A 15065-nucleotide genomic window follows, 5' to 3' on the forward strand; every position below is an offset into this window, starting at 1 on the left:
CCGCGCCGCCCGGGCCCGCCCCCCGCCGGCGGCCGCGCTGCGCGGAGTCCGGCCGCGCGGCCCGTTGCGAGCGCCGCTCTGCGCCACGCGCTCGGGCGGCGGCCCCTCGGCGCCGGCGCCTTCCCGGCGCCTCGCCCGCCGCGGGACGCCGCCTGCTCCCGCCCGCGCCGGGTGCGGACCGCAGGCCCGCGCCGGCCCCTGCGCCGCGGGGAGCAGCCCGTCCGCGGCTTCCCGGAGGCGCCGGCCGCGAGGAGCCCTCGCCCCCGGGGGCGTTGCGGAACAGCTGGCCGCGAGCCGCGCCGGCCCCGACAGCCTTGGCAGCAGCCGGCGGAGCTCTGGGCGACCGCTGCAGGGGCCTCCTCACGTGGCGCCGGGCGGCGGCGGCCCGCTGCGGCCGGCCTTCCTGCGCGGGGAGAGCCGCGGGCCCGAGAGGATTCCTTTCGACGGCCGCGCCTCCGTCGCCCCGCAGGTAGTTTGGGGCGGGGGGGCGGGAGCGCGCGGCGAGGGGCTGCGCCAGCGCGCCACGGAGCGTCTGTTCGGGGCCCCGCGAGGCGCCTGCGGCGGCCCGGCCTGGCCCAGTTCTCCGGGCCTGCTGTGCGGGCTGCCTCCCCGCCCGCCCCTCCCTGGCCCGGCCAGTCGTGGAGCTGCTCTGCCGAGCCCGCGGGCACCCCAGCGGCGCCCATCGCTGCCGGGCCACCCCTCTGCCATGGCTGCGTGCCCGATTCCCTCGGACCAGGGCCCCGCTGCCTCTTGACCGCGCCAGGCTGGCCGCAGGAGAGAGCTGCTTCCCCCAAGTTGCCACCCAGCTGCTCGACCCTGCCTCTCCCTCCCTCCCAGAGGGGCGAGTTTCTGGTGCCCAGAGGCAGCCTAAGGTGGGGGTGTCCCCGTTGCAGGGTTTCTCCAGACCCCGTGGAAGTTGGTGGTGGTCAGGTGAGGGCTGCCTCCCCCCCCCCCCCCCGTCCATCTGCTTGGGGGTAAGTGGCAGGGTCTGTGGGATGACAGCCTTGCCCCATCTGAGAGGCAGGACACCTGCCTTCTCTCCTTATTTTGTCCGAGGCGAGCTCTGTGCTTCCTGCCCAAGGCAGGCATAGGTGGTGGGCGTCCTTTGGCTGGGGCTGGGAGCTTCTCTCCTGCTTGGGGGCTGTCCCAGGGGGCAAGGCAGTAATGTGTAGTGGTGATGTAGAGCAACGGCGGGTGCGTCACAGCCATGACCCGGGGCTTCCCTCCGACTCCTCCAGCTGGCTCTCCCCCCCCCTCCATGTTTGCCTCTCTTAGGCTGTTTATAAACTTGCTGCCCAGAGTATTTTTAGCTTGCTCCCCCCCCCCCCCGGGAGGACGGGAGGAGCTATGGACATGACGGAGGTCAGGGGTGGTATGAAGCTTATCCCTGAAGCAGAGAGGAATCCTTTGCCCACACCCTGCACAGCGGGGCCCCAGGAGGGCTTGTTACCGAGCTAGTCTGAAGGTGAGCTCCAGCCTCAGCTGCTTGGCCGGCCGGCCGGCCTGCCCCAGGGCAAGCCCTGCCTCTCTCTGGGCGGCTGCTGTGCTTGCAGCCTTGCTTCTGACCGGACCCATCTGCTGTGACTCAGGCCTCTGGAGATGTGGGGCGGGGCGGGGCAGGACTGCTTGCCAGCATCCTCCCCCTCTAGGACATCAGCAGTGGCAGGTCACAGAGCTGCAGCTATCCCAGCAGGAACTCCCAAGCAGGATCGCTTTGGCAGCAGTGGTAAAGGGGGCCTGGCAGGGGTATTGGTGGAGAGGGGAGGCCAAGAAGACAGGCAGGGGATCCCAGGCAGCAGGGCTGGGGAGAGATACGAGCAGAACCTCAGTACTAAGTTCCATATTGCATATCCTTTCCAGAGAACAGCTGCGTTACTCTATTGCAGCAAAAACAAAGGGTCTTGTGGTACCTTAAAGACTAGCAAAATTGTTCTGCCATGATCTTTTGTGGAAAGCTTCTGCCAGGATAAAATTGTTGGTCTTTAACGTGCCACAAGATTTCTTGCTATATACCCTCACTCCTATTAAAAGGGAGGCCCTGGAGAACCTGCTGAGTGGAATGTCTGTCTGAGGCCAGGCACCTGGGTAGAGGCCCATTGCTTTTCTGTGGTTTAATATCCTGAAGTCTCGCTAAGCCACAACGCCTCCCCTCACCCCACCCACGGGAGAGCCCTGGCTGCTGGCACCTTCCAGATGATTTGGAGTTGGCTCCAGTCTCTCTGGCGCACTGGTGTCTGGGGCTTTGCCCCCACTGTAGCCCAGTGGGAGAGCGCAGGCTGAAAGCCTGCAGAGCAGTGGGGCTGCAGCTGGGGAGAAGCAGGCTTCCGTGCCTGAGACTCCAGAGAATTCCTGCCAGCGAAGAGCCCACAGCACTGGGCTGAATGACCATCTCTCTGGGTGTGAGGCTCTTTCCTCAGTGTGGGAAAGGGACTCCTGGGAAGGGGGCAGCAGAGTCTGTGTGGGCGTTTGGGGGTCTGCACTTCTGCCCACGCTTGTGTGCCTCTCTCCCAGAAGGTCTCACTCTCTGCGGCAGCCTCTCTCTCTCTCTCTCTCTCTCTCGCCTGGGTTGCTCTGCTGGAGGACCTGCTGCCAGATCCTGGGGTGCGAGAGCACAGAGTGCGTGCTTCCCTCCTCGTTCTACAACCCCCCTTTGGGGAAGCTGTCTGCTGGGCTGGGATTTGGCCCGCAGGGTCCTTCATTGCCTCAGGAGGTCTGCCCAGAGGTCTGCTCTGAGTTAGGCCCCTTGGCTCGTGGCTGGTTGAAATATCACCAAGGCAACTGGCCCTTCCTGTCCGGGCCGGAGGCAGCGACTCAGTGAGCGGCAGGAACTGCCAGGCTAGAGCAGGGCAGATGGGCCTGAAACTTCTTCCCTTGAGGCTGCGCCGGATCTTCTTCCATCCTAGAGGGGAGGGGGGTGTATATGAGAGGGAAGCAGGCTTAGGTCTGTGGGACCGCACTGTGCAGCGCAGGATCCAGTCCCCAACATCCTGAGCCCATGCATGGGCACTCCGAGAAAGCAACTGGACAATCGGAGCTGGGGTGGGAGCAGCCGCCACACTGGCAAACGCACGGGAGAGATGGTGGCCCACTCGGGGGATGGGGGGAGCTGCCGCGGACGTAATCCGTGGGCACTGCACCAGAGAGCCTCGGGGGTGTGGGGGGTGTTTATCCTCATTGGGCCTGGTCCTGCTCTGCAGCATGGAATCCCCACTGGGCCACATGGCTTGATCTGTTTCTGCCTCCCTTGGCCAGCCAGGTCCCTTTGGAGTGGGGCATCCCAGGGACTCCCATGGCTGCGAGTGAGGAGCATTGTGGTGACTACCACCGCCTGCCAGGCGATGAAGATGACTCCCCCCCTGAGGATGAGGAGGAGCTGCTTGTCCATGTCACTGAGGGGCTGAAAGGTACCCAGGCACTGGGATGGGGGGCCTCAAAAGTGGGTGGTGTGCAGACCAATGGGGGGGGGGCCTTGCAGCCAAACTCCTTTTTCTCCCTTTCTTCCTTCCCAGATTCCTGGCATCATATCAAGAACTTGGATAACTTCTTTACCAAAATATTCTTCATGGTATTGGCAGCGCTCTCAGGAAGCCAGTGCTGCAGCTAGGGCAGAAAACCGTGCGCAGGTGCTGCGGTCTCAAACAAAGGCTTCAGCAGAAATCTTCTGAGTTGAGCGCCTTGCCATGGGAGGGGCAGGGGGAATCATAGAACAGTAGGGCTGGAAGGGGCCTACAAGGCCATCGAGCCCAACCCCCTGCTCAATGCAGGAATCCAGGTCAGAGCATCCCTGACAGGTGGCTGTCCAGCCTCATCTTGATACCTCCAGTGTGGGAGAGGCCACCACCTCCCTAGAGAATTGGCCCCATTGTCGTATTCCACTAACAGTCAAGATGCTTGGTCCATTGTTACGCCGAAATTTACATCTCCCTGCCCCGTAGGATTCAGTTTGAAGCCCTCCTGATGAAGTTCTTCATGCTGTGGCCAAACACATTCCTCCCAGCCTTTGTGAGGCGCAACGCGTCCCTTGCTAGCAGCCCATCTTCCAGGAAGTATAGCCCGTGGTCCCAGAATCCAAATCTCTCATGTCGGCACCACCTTCATAGCCAGTCATTCACTCTGCGGAGTTGTTGGTTGAGACTGGGTATAGATATCCAACAGTTTCCACCAGACAACTTAGGAATTTGTCTGAGCATGAGCAGAATGCCTTTTGCCCCGTTCTGCAGAGGATGGGGCCACCCTGCTTGTTTGCAGCTTCCTGTGTAAACGAGCTGTGTGGGTAGGGGGTCTGTGGGTAAGCAACACCTGAAGCCCCCCATCTTGGAGGGAGGCAGAAGAGGGGGATGTTTTGTGTGGGGGCACAAGGGTATTGAGTTTTCCTGGGCAGATCTGGGGTATCCAGGACAGGCAGGGTACCAAGATGCTTTGGGCTGGATATGGCAGGATGTGTCTTTTTCTTCCTTGACACCCTCCGTACATCTACCATTTCCACCAGAAGAATGGCTTTGCCTGTATGATGCTCTCTGACATCTTTGAGCTTGTGTAAGTACCCAGAAACCTCTTCCGCCTGCTGGCCTGCAAACTGTAAGTCTCTCCCTTCGCTGTAGGGCAGTGGGAGACAGCTGGTCCCATGTGGAGGAGAACTGGCCCCTGTGGCACCACCAGCTCATCCTGCTTATTTCTGTCTGTAGCTTGTTCACACACAGGGGGACATTTCTCTCTCTGGAGGCAGGGGAAGCCATGGCTTATCTCCACTTCTTCCTTCCCCGGCTGGCTGGGAGGGGGAGGAGGAGAGAGGAGGCTCCCCGTCCCTCCACATGTACCAGGGGATGTGGGGGTTATGTGCATGGAGAGAGCGGAGGCAGAGGCCCAGTTTGGATCGTGGATGGGGGGGAGACCTGGTCTGTGGCTTGCTGCTGCCATAGGAGTTCTCTGCAGGCAACCGGGAAGAAGGTCTGATGCCAGGCGGAGGTAGAGCGAGGGGGGCCTGAGCCCCCGTAATGCAGAGGATTTGCTCCTCCAGGTGGGCCCTGTGGAGTCCCCATCCAGGGTTCCCGCTGGAGGGGCTGGGGCTGGGCAGGGCCCTTTGACCCCACCAAGCTCCTTCCCCAGGCAGTTCCTGTTTGTGATCACATTAACCACCTTCCTGCTGTGCTGCGTGGAGTACGACGTGCTGTTTGCCAACCGGCCGGTCAATCACACTCACCAGGGAGGGAGCCTTGTGCCAGACAGGAGCAAAGTGACGCTGCCCGATGCCATCCTGCCCACATCACAGTGTGCCCAGAGGTGAGCGGGGGGGGGCCCTGCTGTGGGGCGGGGGGGTTTCTCCACTCTGCCATCATCTGGATGGGGTGCTGTGGTGCTCTTGAGCCCCCAAATCACATGGGCAAGATGTCGGGACACACTTAGGAGTGATGTGCAGGAGTGGGGATGCGTTTGTTGCTGTGAGCACAAAAGAAAGGGGCGTCGTTACTCCAGAGTGTTGAATTGGGAGGAACGGAGCGTGACTGTGTGATCCACCCAAGCTCACTTGAAGGGGACGGGTTGCGCCCAAGCTCCCAGACGACGGATGTGAGGGGAGGAAAGGGGGCTCTTATCTGCGCCTGTGCTTGTTGGGAGGCCCAGCTCTTCTGGATTATTGAAGCTCTGGTTTTGTGTGTGAGGAGGGTGGGGGGTGACTGGTTGTGATTTTAAGGTCTAAAATTACATGCAATAGCGGCGTCACAAGGCTTCAGAGCAGTGCAGCCTTGTTTCAGCCCAAGAGAACTTGGGTTATTGGGTGGTTTAAAAGTACAATAAACGCATTTTAAGTAGTCACACACTTCTTCTATGAGAGTGACTCCAAGGAGAAGGGGAAACGTTTCAGTGACTGTTTGGAAGCTTCGCCGCTGTCCATATGAATAAGCTTCCCAAGACGGAGAGAACAGAAGACGGCCTCTGCCTCTGTGCCAGGCAGCTGTGGCACAGTGCAGCAGCAAGGCAGGGAGCGCCCCGCAGGAGCCAGGTGCGCCCTCCGCAGCAGCGGGCTGAGTCCGCCTCTGGGAGGCACGGCCCCGCCACCACGGGGCAATTCAGAACTCCCTGGCATAGCTGCACTTCAGCCCACTGTTGAGAAGTGGTCAAGCTTCCCCACGTGGTCAGCTGGTGGCTGGACATCTCCCTACAATGGAGGCTGGCCATCGTGACATTCGCAGAAGATGCCCAGTTGTTTTTGTGTGTAACCAGAGATGCCCGGCCGTGGAATCTCCCTTGCACAATCGTTCTGCAAGGCGTGACCCGGAGGGTGTCCTGGGCTGACCTGCGACTGGCTAGGCTGAAGCGGGGGACTGATGCTGCCTCTTTCTTCTCCCTGCTCCCAGGATCCGGGCCAGTGGCTGGATCATCTTCTTCCTGGTGATGGCTGCCACCTTCTGGCTCTACCGCTTGGTAAAGGTGCTCTGCAGCCTGCTCGGCTACTGGGAGATCCGTGCCTTTTACACCAAGGCCCTCAAGATCCCCTCGGTGAGTGAGCAAGGGGAAGGCTTGGCACCTGTGGGGCAGCGGGTCGAGGGGGACAGCTTGGCCTGGTGAACGGACCCTTGTTCCTGAGCAGGCAGCCTGCCCCTGGCCTGGCCTGGCCTGCAAAGCTGCCTCCTCTCCTCCTGCACCTCCCTGGGCTACTTGCCACGCGCTGACATCCCCGTCCCATCCGCCATGCTTTGCTATGATGCTTGCACAGCCTTGTTACTAAGCTCCCAAAAGTTACTAGCTTGCCCAAAATTGTATTCCCTGTTTCTTACTCACTTACAAATAAAAATCAGGTGAATTTAAAAAATGTGCAGGTCAGAAGCACAACTGTACTGCAACAGAGAAATAGAGCGCTCTGTTGCTCCTCTGCTGGGTGCAGAGGAAGGAGGTTCACCTCCTCCCCAGCAAGTACAGAAGCTGAGCTGGCTGACCCAAGGAGGGGCACATCCCTCTGCCCCTCCTTGGCCAGCCCACTCGTTTGCCTACAGGGACTTCCGCACGCTCAACTGCATGGAGTTCCTGGTCAGCAGTGGCAGCCAGGCAAGGGGTTAACGGCAAGAACCACGCTTGCATGTGCGCATGCGATGAGGCGATACAGTGGCCAGGCAGCAGGACCGTCGGGCTGGGGTGGCCCTCAAGGGAGTGGCTGGAGCAGGAAGTCATCTGCCTGAGGGGCACCCGGATTTCTGTCCATAAGAAAAGGGAATGGCATTTGTCTTCCTGCCTTGGGAATAGGGCTGCTCCCAGGAATGCCCGCCCCCTAACTGTCCTCCGCTCAGAATGGGGTTGCTTGAGAGTCTGATGTGCGTGACAGGGATATCAGATGGAAAAGGGAATGTGGGGGATGCAGGTTTGGAAGGAGAGCCCCCCATTCCGTTGTCTAGAATGCCAGTGTTTTGGGGGGAGGGGAGGTTGGGATCTGCCTCCCCAGTGGCATGAGGCTCGGCTTGTTTGCGCGAGTCATCCAGGGGCACCCAAGGGATGTTCTTGTGGTCTGAAGAGCTCTGAGCGGAACGGCAGCCTGCCGGAGCGACGCCTGGCGCCTCACGGTAGCTTGTTCGGCCACCGCTGGGAACAGAGACGAGTGGTCCAGGGGACGTGTCCCGGGGCGTGGGATCTCTGGGCGCCGGCTTGGCACGGGTCAGGCCGTCCTGCCGCCGCCTCACCTTCTCTGTTGCCCCAGGACGAGCTGTGCAACCGCAGCTGGCAGGAGGTGCAGGCCCGGCTGATCTCCCTCCAGCGGGAGCAGCAGATGTGCGTGCACAAGAGGGAGCTGTCGGAGCTGGACATCCACCACCGCATCCTGCGCTTCAAGAACTACCTGGTGGCCATGGTGAACAAGTCGCTGCTGCCGGTCCGCTTCCAGCTGCCCCTCCTGGGCGAGGGGGTCTTCCTGACGCAGGGCCTCAAGTACAACCTGGAGCTGCTCTTCTTCTGGGGGCCCGGCTCCCTCTTCCAGGGCAAGTGGAACCTCCAGCCCCAGTACAAGCGGGCGGGGGCGCGCCTGGAGCTGGCCCGCCGCCTGGGGCGTGGCATGCTGCTGCTGGGCCTGGCCAACCTGCTGCTCTGCCCCTTCATCCTGGTGTGGCAGGGGCTGTATGCCTTCTTCAGCTACACGGAGGTGCTCAGGAGGGAGCCCGGCAGTCTGGGGGCCCGGCGCTGGTCACTCTACGGACGCTTCTACCTGCGCCACTTCAATGAGCTGGACCACGAGCTGCAGGCACGGCTGAGCCGCGGCTACAAGCCGGCCTCCAAGTACATGAACTCCTTCACCAGCCCCCTGCTCACCGTGCTGGCCAAGAACGTCGGCTTCTTTGCGGGCTCCATTCTGGCCGTGCTCATCGCCCTCACCGTCTACGACGAGGATGTGCTCACGGTACAGCACATCCTGACTGCCATCACCCTCCTGGGGCTCGTCGTTACTGTGGCCAGGTAGGCGTGGAAGCTCCCCTCTCTCAGACGCGTGCACATAAATAGTCCTCATTTAGACCGCTTAGGCTTTGGTGGAGCTAGTGCCAGGCCCCTAGTCCACAGCAGATTGGAGACCACACCAGGCATACAGCGTTGCAGTTCCCAACACTGCTGCTGCTGCCGACCTGAAAACCCTCCACCAAAAACTGGCAAAGGGGGACTCCAGTGTCAAACTGATGAAGTAGAATTTGTCAGCAAATTGCTTTCTCTCCAGTTTGGACTTAATTTGGACTGTGGGTTTCTTTTCTGCTGCAGGTGTTAAAGATTATATTGCGAATGGGCCCCTCTGTTCATAGCTTGCATACATCTGGGCTTCGCGTGAAAGATCTACTGTGCCTCATGCATTTCATGGCCTTTGCCCCACTGTTAAACCGTTGCCTCTTTCCCTCTCTACCCATATACACAGCTGCTCCCTGTGGCCTCCACTTCATGTAGCTGAAGAACTGGGACCCGCCCCGCAAAAGCTGCTACATTAACGCTGCTGAGCCCAGCCTTCCCCAGCCTCATGTCTTCCAGATGTATTGGACTACAGTTCTAGCTATGCTGGCTGGGGGATGATGGGAATTGTGGTCTGGAGCCCACCAGGTGGGGAAGGCTGGTTTAATCTCTGAGGTGTCACCGGGCCATTGGTTTTAAAGTAAAGTAGCCAGCTGTCCTAGACTGAGGCCAAGGCCTCTTCTTTGTACCATAAGCCCAAAGATTAACCAGGTTCTCAAAGGACTCTGAAACAATTGAACACTTCTGATCCTCAGGAGAAAGAGCACAGTAGTATTTGAAGGCTTTAAAAGATCAAACCCCACCAGGAGACACAGGCCGGATCCAATCTTCTCTGCATTTAGACCTGAAAAAGTAGCAGGATGGGGCTTATTGACATAATTTCTAGCCAACCACAGTCCTTCCTCAGGGCATTTAGTGTAAGCTTTGTGTTTAAATTTCCAGTAAGTAAGGGAGCGACCTGCCAAGGCACATACCTAACAAGAGCACAAAGAACAGGAAGCATTTGGTTGAACCCACAGTTCATGAAGCGTATGGGGCTCCCTTAGCTGGGAGCTGCTGACGCCTCGTGTCTTCCCCTCTGCCTTCCTGTGTGGAGAGGGGGGAATTGGGTGCGCCTCTCGTGGATGGTGATCAGTCCCCTTCCTCTCACCTGGCAGGTCATTCATCCCGGATGAACACCTGGTGTGGTGTCCGGAGCAGCTGTTGCGGTGTGTCTTGGCCCACATCCACTACATCCCTGACCACTGGCAAGGCAACGCCCACAAGTCAGAGACACGAGAAGAGTTGTCCCAGCTCTTCCAGTACAAGGCTGTGAGTGGGGCAAGGGGTGGGGCTCGGCCCCCTCCCCTGCTGCCAGGCAGGGTGGGCAAGTGTCCCGTGGTGGTGGGAGTGTGCTGCAGGCGGCACGCCGGGCTCTGGCTGCTCTTGCAGTTGGCAGGGCGGGGGCAGAACTCCAGAGCTGACTGCCTCCTGTGCCCCAGGTCTTCATCCTGGAGGAGCTCCTGAGCCCCATTGTGACGCCCTTCCTCCTCATCTTTGCCCTGCGTGCCAAAGCCCTGGACATCATCGACTTCTTCCGCAACTTCTCCGTCGAGGTGGTGGGAGTTGGGGATATCTGCTCCTTCGCGCAGCTTGACATCCGCAACCATGGCAACCCACAGGTACTGGAGGCGTGCCAGAACTCACTTGTTCATGGTGCTCCGACGTGTGCAGCCGTGATCTGTGCCCATGCTTTCCCCATATCTCCTTCATGTGCTGAGGGAGTGTGGCGTGCCCTTGGGGCAGGCATCCATTGCGCCCAGGCCTCTCATTCAGGGATGGAATTGGGTAGGGGCCCTCCCACGTTCTCATCAATGTACAATCCTTGCCTCATTGTTCCTCACATGGCAGCCCCGTTACAGGCGAGGGAACGGAGATTGAGCATACCTTTCACAGGCCAGCCAGAGAATGCCCTGACTTGACCCCAAAAGCCAAACATCCAGTTCCTCTCCTCCTGCTGCCCCCCGCCCCCCGGCTGTTAGGGAGAGGAATAATTTCAGCCCCTTCCTGTGCCCCTTTCCCTTGCAAACATGCATGAGCTGGCAGAGGGTGGTCCTCGTGCCATCCGAAATGCAGCCCTCCTCTTCTCCCTGGACCCCGCCCCCCTGCAGTGGCTGTCCCAGGGTCGGACGGAGGCCTCAGTCTACCAGCAGGCAGAGAACGGCAAGACGGAGCTCTCACTCGTCCACTTTGCCATCACCAACCCATGCTGGCAGCCACCACCCGAGAGCTCTCTCTTCATTGGGCATCTGAAGGAGAAGGTGCAGCATGATGCAGCCCTTGCGCCTCCTGCCCAGCGCCTCTTGGCCGAGGCCCCCTTAGGTGCCTCCTTCCTGTCAGATGAGGGGCCCAGCACCATGGTGAGTACGGAGGCTCCTGGCAGGACAGAGGGCAGGCAGTCTCTGTCTGGAGCAGAGACTCCCTTTCTCCCTTGCTGGCGCTGTGTAGCTGCCCTAATGCCCTTCTCCCGCCTCTGCAGCCGGACGCCCTCCTGGCCAGCGTCTTGGCTCACCCTGTCCTGGTGGCAGGAAGCCGGGGGCCCCTGGCAGCACGACAGCTCTTCACCCAGCCCGGCAGCCCAGCAAGCGCAGCCGCCAGCATCTTGGCTTCGCTCTCATGCTCCCTGCTGCCCCGGCGCAGCCGCCCCCTGGGCGAGGATTCCATGCACCGCAGTAACCGCACCCTTCTGGGGGACAGGTATGACGTGTGGAGTTTAGCAAGGCAGCCAGGTCATGCTTGGGCTCCAGGGCAAAGACGGCGTGACCAGGCCAGGGGACACATGAGCCTGCACGAAGGGCTGGGCTGGGTCAGGCTGAGGGCCTGTCTGGCCTCAGTCATGGTATCCAGCACGAGCAGCGAGGGGTCCAGAGCACCCCCAACTGCGAAGGAGGGCAGCAGCCACCTCTTGCCGCCGGTGTCGGGCAGACGGCAGGCAGCCTCTGGACCTGGGGGTGAAGGCTCCTTAGCAACCAGGGCGAATCACTCCCAGTTGATCTCCCCTCTTTGAACCGGCGAAGCAATCTAGGCTAGGTACCCCATTACAGCATCCAGTGGCAATGAGTTCTACGTGTTAATGTTGCATTGTCATCCTGCCTTGTTTTTGCTCATTTTCAACCTGGTGCCAGTTGATCAACTGGATGCCCCTGCAGCTGGTTTTCATGACAGCGATCATTCCTCTCTTCCTGTTCTCCTTGCGGTTTTCCTGTGACCCCCTCTTCCGCTGTGCAGTTCTCCTTCCAAGCTAAAATAGTCTCCCAGAGAGGAAGGGAGGGCTGTCGGGGAAAGAGCATCGACAGTATGGGGAGGGCTCTGTGGCTTGAGCTGCAGAGGGCTGGACAGACGTTGGAAGCTGCTTTAGACCTAGTCAGAGCCCCCTTGGTCCATCTAGTCCAGTATCGTCAACACTGACTGGCAGCAGCGGCTCTCCAGGGTTTCAGGCAGGATTCTTTACTAGACCTGTCTGGAGATGCTGCCAGGAATCCAAATGAGGGACCTTCTGCACTGCACCACTGAGCTACATCCCCAGTCCACCCTTTGAACGGGAGAGCGGACCTTCCTGATCTATGCTCGTCATGGCAGGCGTGTTTCTGTGTGGCATAGCCCCTTCCTGCCTGCCCTTGCCTTGCAGCGTTGCCCCACCCGAGGTGCGGCAGGTGCCCCTCGCCCGCTCTGTTGTGCTCTCGGAGTTTGCGTCAGCCGAGATGAGTCTGCATGCCATTTACATACATGAGGTGAGTGGCCGTCAGGAGGCGGGGAGCAGCTTTGTCCACCTCTGCCTCCAAGGGCTGGGGAATGGGGGGCATTCCTGGGGCACACCCAGGTGAGGTCCCTCAGGCAGAGTACCTCTGTCCAGCTTGGTTCGGCACACTAACGTGGGGGTGGGGGAGGACAAGGGGCAGTCGATCTCTGACGCCATTCTGATCTCTCTCCCTCTTTCTGTTTCAGCTTCACCAGCAGCAGCAGCAGGCACCACCCCACCCTCCCTTGCAAACTTCCACACAAGCAGGTCAGAACTTGGGAGGTGGGACTATACCACTTTCAGTACCCTCTTCCATTTCCTCAGGCCCTGAAACAACAATCAGTGGCTGGCATTCGCTAGGTCCCTATCAGGGGAGGGCTTGCCAGGGGACACATCTCCCCCCCCCCCCACCAGGTGCAGAGACTTTTGCAGGACATCACCTCTTTCCTAACTCTGCCCTGGCTTGAGCACAGGACGACACCTCTGTTGTTCCTTAAAGGCGGGTTCCCCTTCAGGGAAGTCCCCCTTTCAGGCAGCACGAGTGGCCCGCGTGAGGATTCCGCTTGCTGCCCCAACACGGCTCCGGAGGTTGCAGCCCAGACCCCTTTTAAAAGCAGTCGCAGGTGTCGGCCCTGGCTGGGTTTGGAGCTCTGGAGACCAAAGGGCCAGAACGCTAGGGGCAGGAATTGCGGGCTGCTGCGTTGGCCAGCCGCAGGCTGCTGCAGAGGGGGGTTCCTGGGGCACGTGGTGTTCCCTGCATGGCCAGCAGGAGGCAGAGCGTGCCCGAGCCACGAGGTTAACTCCGAGGCTCCCGACATCCGAGTGTTTTCTGCAACTTCTGAGAGTGGGGAGGAGGACGTGGAATTTGTTCCGGGGACCTTTGCCAGCAAAACCCACCCTGCCCGCTCTAGCTTTATATTGTACCTAACCCCCTCCTCCATGCAGCATCCACAAGGCCCTTGCATGCGCGCAGCCAGGATCTAGGCCTTGGGGGCTGGGAAGAGGAAGAGCCTCGGGCACAGCAGCAGGAGAGGGAGAAGAGCTAGCGACGCTCCCCCCCCTTGGCGTAAGTGTCTCATGGTCTCCTCTCTCCATGCCCCGCACCTCATGGGCTTGGCACGAGTTGGGTGCAAGGCTCCATATGGCAGGGCACAGGCCGCGCCTCGTTCCCACCTTTGCTTCGGGGGGGGGGGGGGGCTAGTTTCCAGCAGCTTTGGCCAGAAATGCGTGCACGCAAACAAGCAGCACCAAGAGGGGCCTTGGCCATTGCGGGATGAGCGCTGAGTGCCTCCTCTGGGAGCTGTGGGGCTGGGCAGCAGCTTCCCTTCCCTCGTTTGGCAGATGGCATGGCAGAGGCCTGCCAGCCCATCCTGGGGGAGAGCCCACCTCTCTCTCACCTGCCCCCCCCCCATGTGGGCGTCAGGATGAGCCCATCCCGCAGGGTTTGCACCAAGACCCCTCCTCCCTGGGGGGGGGTTGGGGGGGCTCTCTAGAGGTGTCCTTTTTCAGTTGGACTTTATATTGTGTGATGGCATGTTGAGCCTGGGGGGTGGGAGATAAGGTGCTGCTGCAGCCCCAAACTTGCTTTTTGCCGTACAGGTTTCTGGGCAGCTGAAGGCTGCGAGGCACCTGCTCGTTGGGACCGCCCCTCCCGCCGCGGGAGCGTGGCTAGCAGAGGTGCAGCAGCGCCCCACGGCAGAGCCGGAGTGGATAGCGGCTGCCCAGCAGTAGACTTCGATGTGAGAAGCAGCTTCGTCGGTGTTTCTGGAGACTCCCTGCTCCCTTTGGGCATGTGCCCCTCTTGGGGGTGAATAAGCTGTGGGCTGGATCGGGCCCTGCACGGTGCTACTCGTATTTATAGGATTCCTGTGGTCAATAGGAACTAGTTGGGGGAGGAAGCTGGAGACAAAAGCCCCCCTCCCCCCGTTCCTGGGGCAGCAGGAGACCCCTCCATCGCTGCCCGCTTTATCCCTTGCTTCTCCCTCCTGCCCTCTGCTCTCATAGGATCGCCACCTGCACTGGGCCCAGACACCACCTCCCCATTGCAAAGCTGGTAGCACTGGGTGGTGCGGGGGGCCTTGCCTGTCATGGCGCTCCCACCTCAGGACAGTTCTGGGACAATAAACGTTTACAGGTGTGGCTAGCAAAGTCGTCCTGATTCCTGTGCATGTGGATGGAATGCAGGGGGTGATGTAGGGCAAGCCAGCAGGGGAGGGGCAGTCTTGGCACCCGTCTCTTTATCCCCATTGCGAAGATCACTCGATCGACATGGAGCACGCTCGCCTCTGCAACAGAGAGGCTCCCTCCCATTCAGGCCGTGGGCAACACACTGGCTTCATTTGCCCTTGGTGAAGTTCAGTTAAAACAGGGTCAGGCAGAAGAGAAGGGCTAAATCTACTGGTAGATCCCTGGGTAACTCGGAACAAATTCCAGATGGCTCTCGCCATCATCCTTCCGTGCTCCCTGATTGGCCCGGGTCCATCTCCCTCCCTTGGTAAAGCCGCCTGGAGCACCACCCCCAACTATGGCGGGGGTGGCTCCACAGAGGGGCCCTGCGTCGCACGCAGGAGGCCCCTGTCCAGGCCCGTCCCGTCCCTGGCAGCCTCTCCAGGCAGGGCTGGGAAAGGCCCTGGGTGGAGAGCCGCTGCTGCCGGTCCGTGGCAGCAGTCCTGGGCTAGGTGGATGGATAGCCTGGCCCTGTGTACAGCAGTTTCCTAGGAAAGCGGTGTTCCTCGAGGAGGTGGCTGGCTTGCACGCCCCACACCACCTCCACTTTGAGGAAGCAGGCCAGGCTCCTACGCTGGTGCTGGGGCAGAGC

The 15065-nt window shown here is 60.3% G+C and overlaps 1 protein-coding gene across 10 annotated transcripts; it reads left to right on the plus strand.

Moving 5' to 3' along the window:
- The first annotated feature begins 384 nt into the window (after positions 1 to 384).
- ATG9B (autophagy related 9B) lies at positions 385 to 14395 on the plus strand. Of its 10 annotated transcripts, none has more exons than XM_084859681.1 (15): positions 385 to 469; positions 3253 to 3404; positions 3510 to 3553; positions 4472 to 4536; positions 5107 to 5280; positions 6354 to 6495; positions 7685 to 8433; positions 9627 to 9780; positions 9951 to 10130; positions 10620 to 10868; positions 10988 to 11205; positions 12137 to 12239; positions 12454 to 12514; positions 13193 to 13313; positions 13847 to 14395. In XM_084859681.1, exons 2-14 carry the CDS (start codon positions 3290 to 3292, stop codon positions 13291 to 13293), a joined length of 2355 nt encoding a protein of 784 aa, XP_084715807.1. In that variant the 5' UTR covers positions 385 to 469; positions 3253 to 3289; the 3' UTR covers positions 13294 to 13313; positions 13847 to 14395. The 10 variants fall into 10 exon arrangements, 7 of the variants coding, with proteins under 7 accessions (XP_084715807.1, XP_084715808.1, XP_084715810.1 ...); XM_084859682.1 differs by having other exon boundaries at positions 387 to 469; positions 3257 to 3404; XM_084859684.1 differs by lacking the exon at positions 385 to 469 and adding an exon at positions 859 to 930.
- Positions 14396 to 15065: the final 670 nt, after the last annotated feature.

This window comes from Heloderma suspectum, chromosome 5 (assembly GCF_057233095.1).
Source record: "Heloderma suspectum isolate Gila_16-S chromosome 5, 16-S_ref, whole genome shotgun sequence".
NCBI lineage: Eukaryota > Metazoa > Chordata > Lepidosauria > Squamata > Helodermatidae > Heloderma > Heloderma suspectum.

Excerpts from the sequence above, each read along its gene's own strand:
- ATG9B (XM_084859681.1), top strand. The coding sequence starts at position 3,290 with ATGGCTGCGAGTGAGGAGCATTGTGGTGACTACCACCGCCTGCCAGGC. Across the intron at positions 5,281-6,353 it reads ACATCACAGTGTGCCCAGAG|GATCCGGGCCAGTGGCTGGA; the intron begins GTGAGCGGGGGG and ends CCCTGCTCCCAG. Across the intron at positions 11,206-12,136 it reads CGCACCCTTCTGGGGGACAG|CGTTGCCCCACCCGAGGTGC; the intron begins GTATGACGTGTG and ends CTTGCCTTGCAG.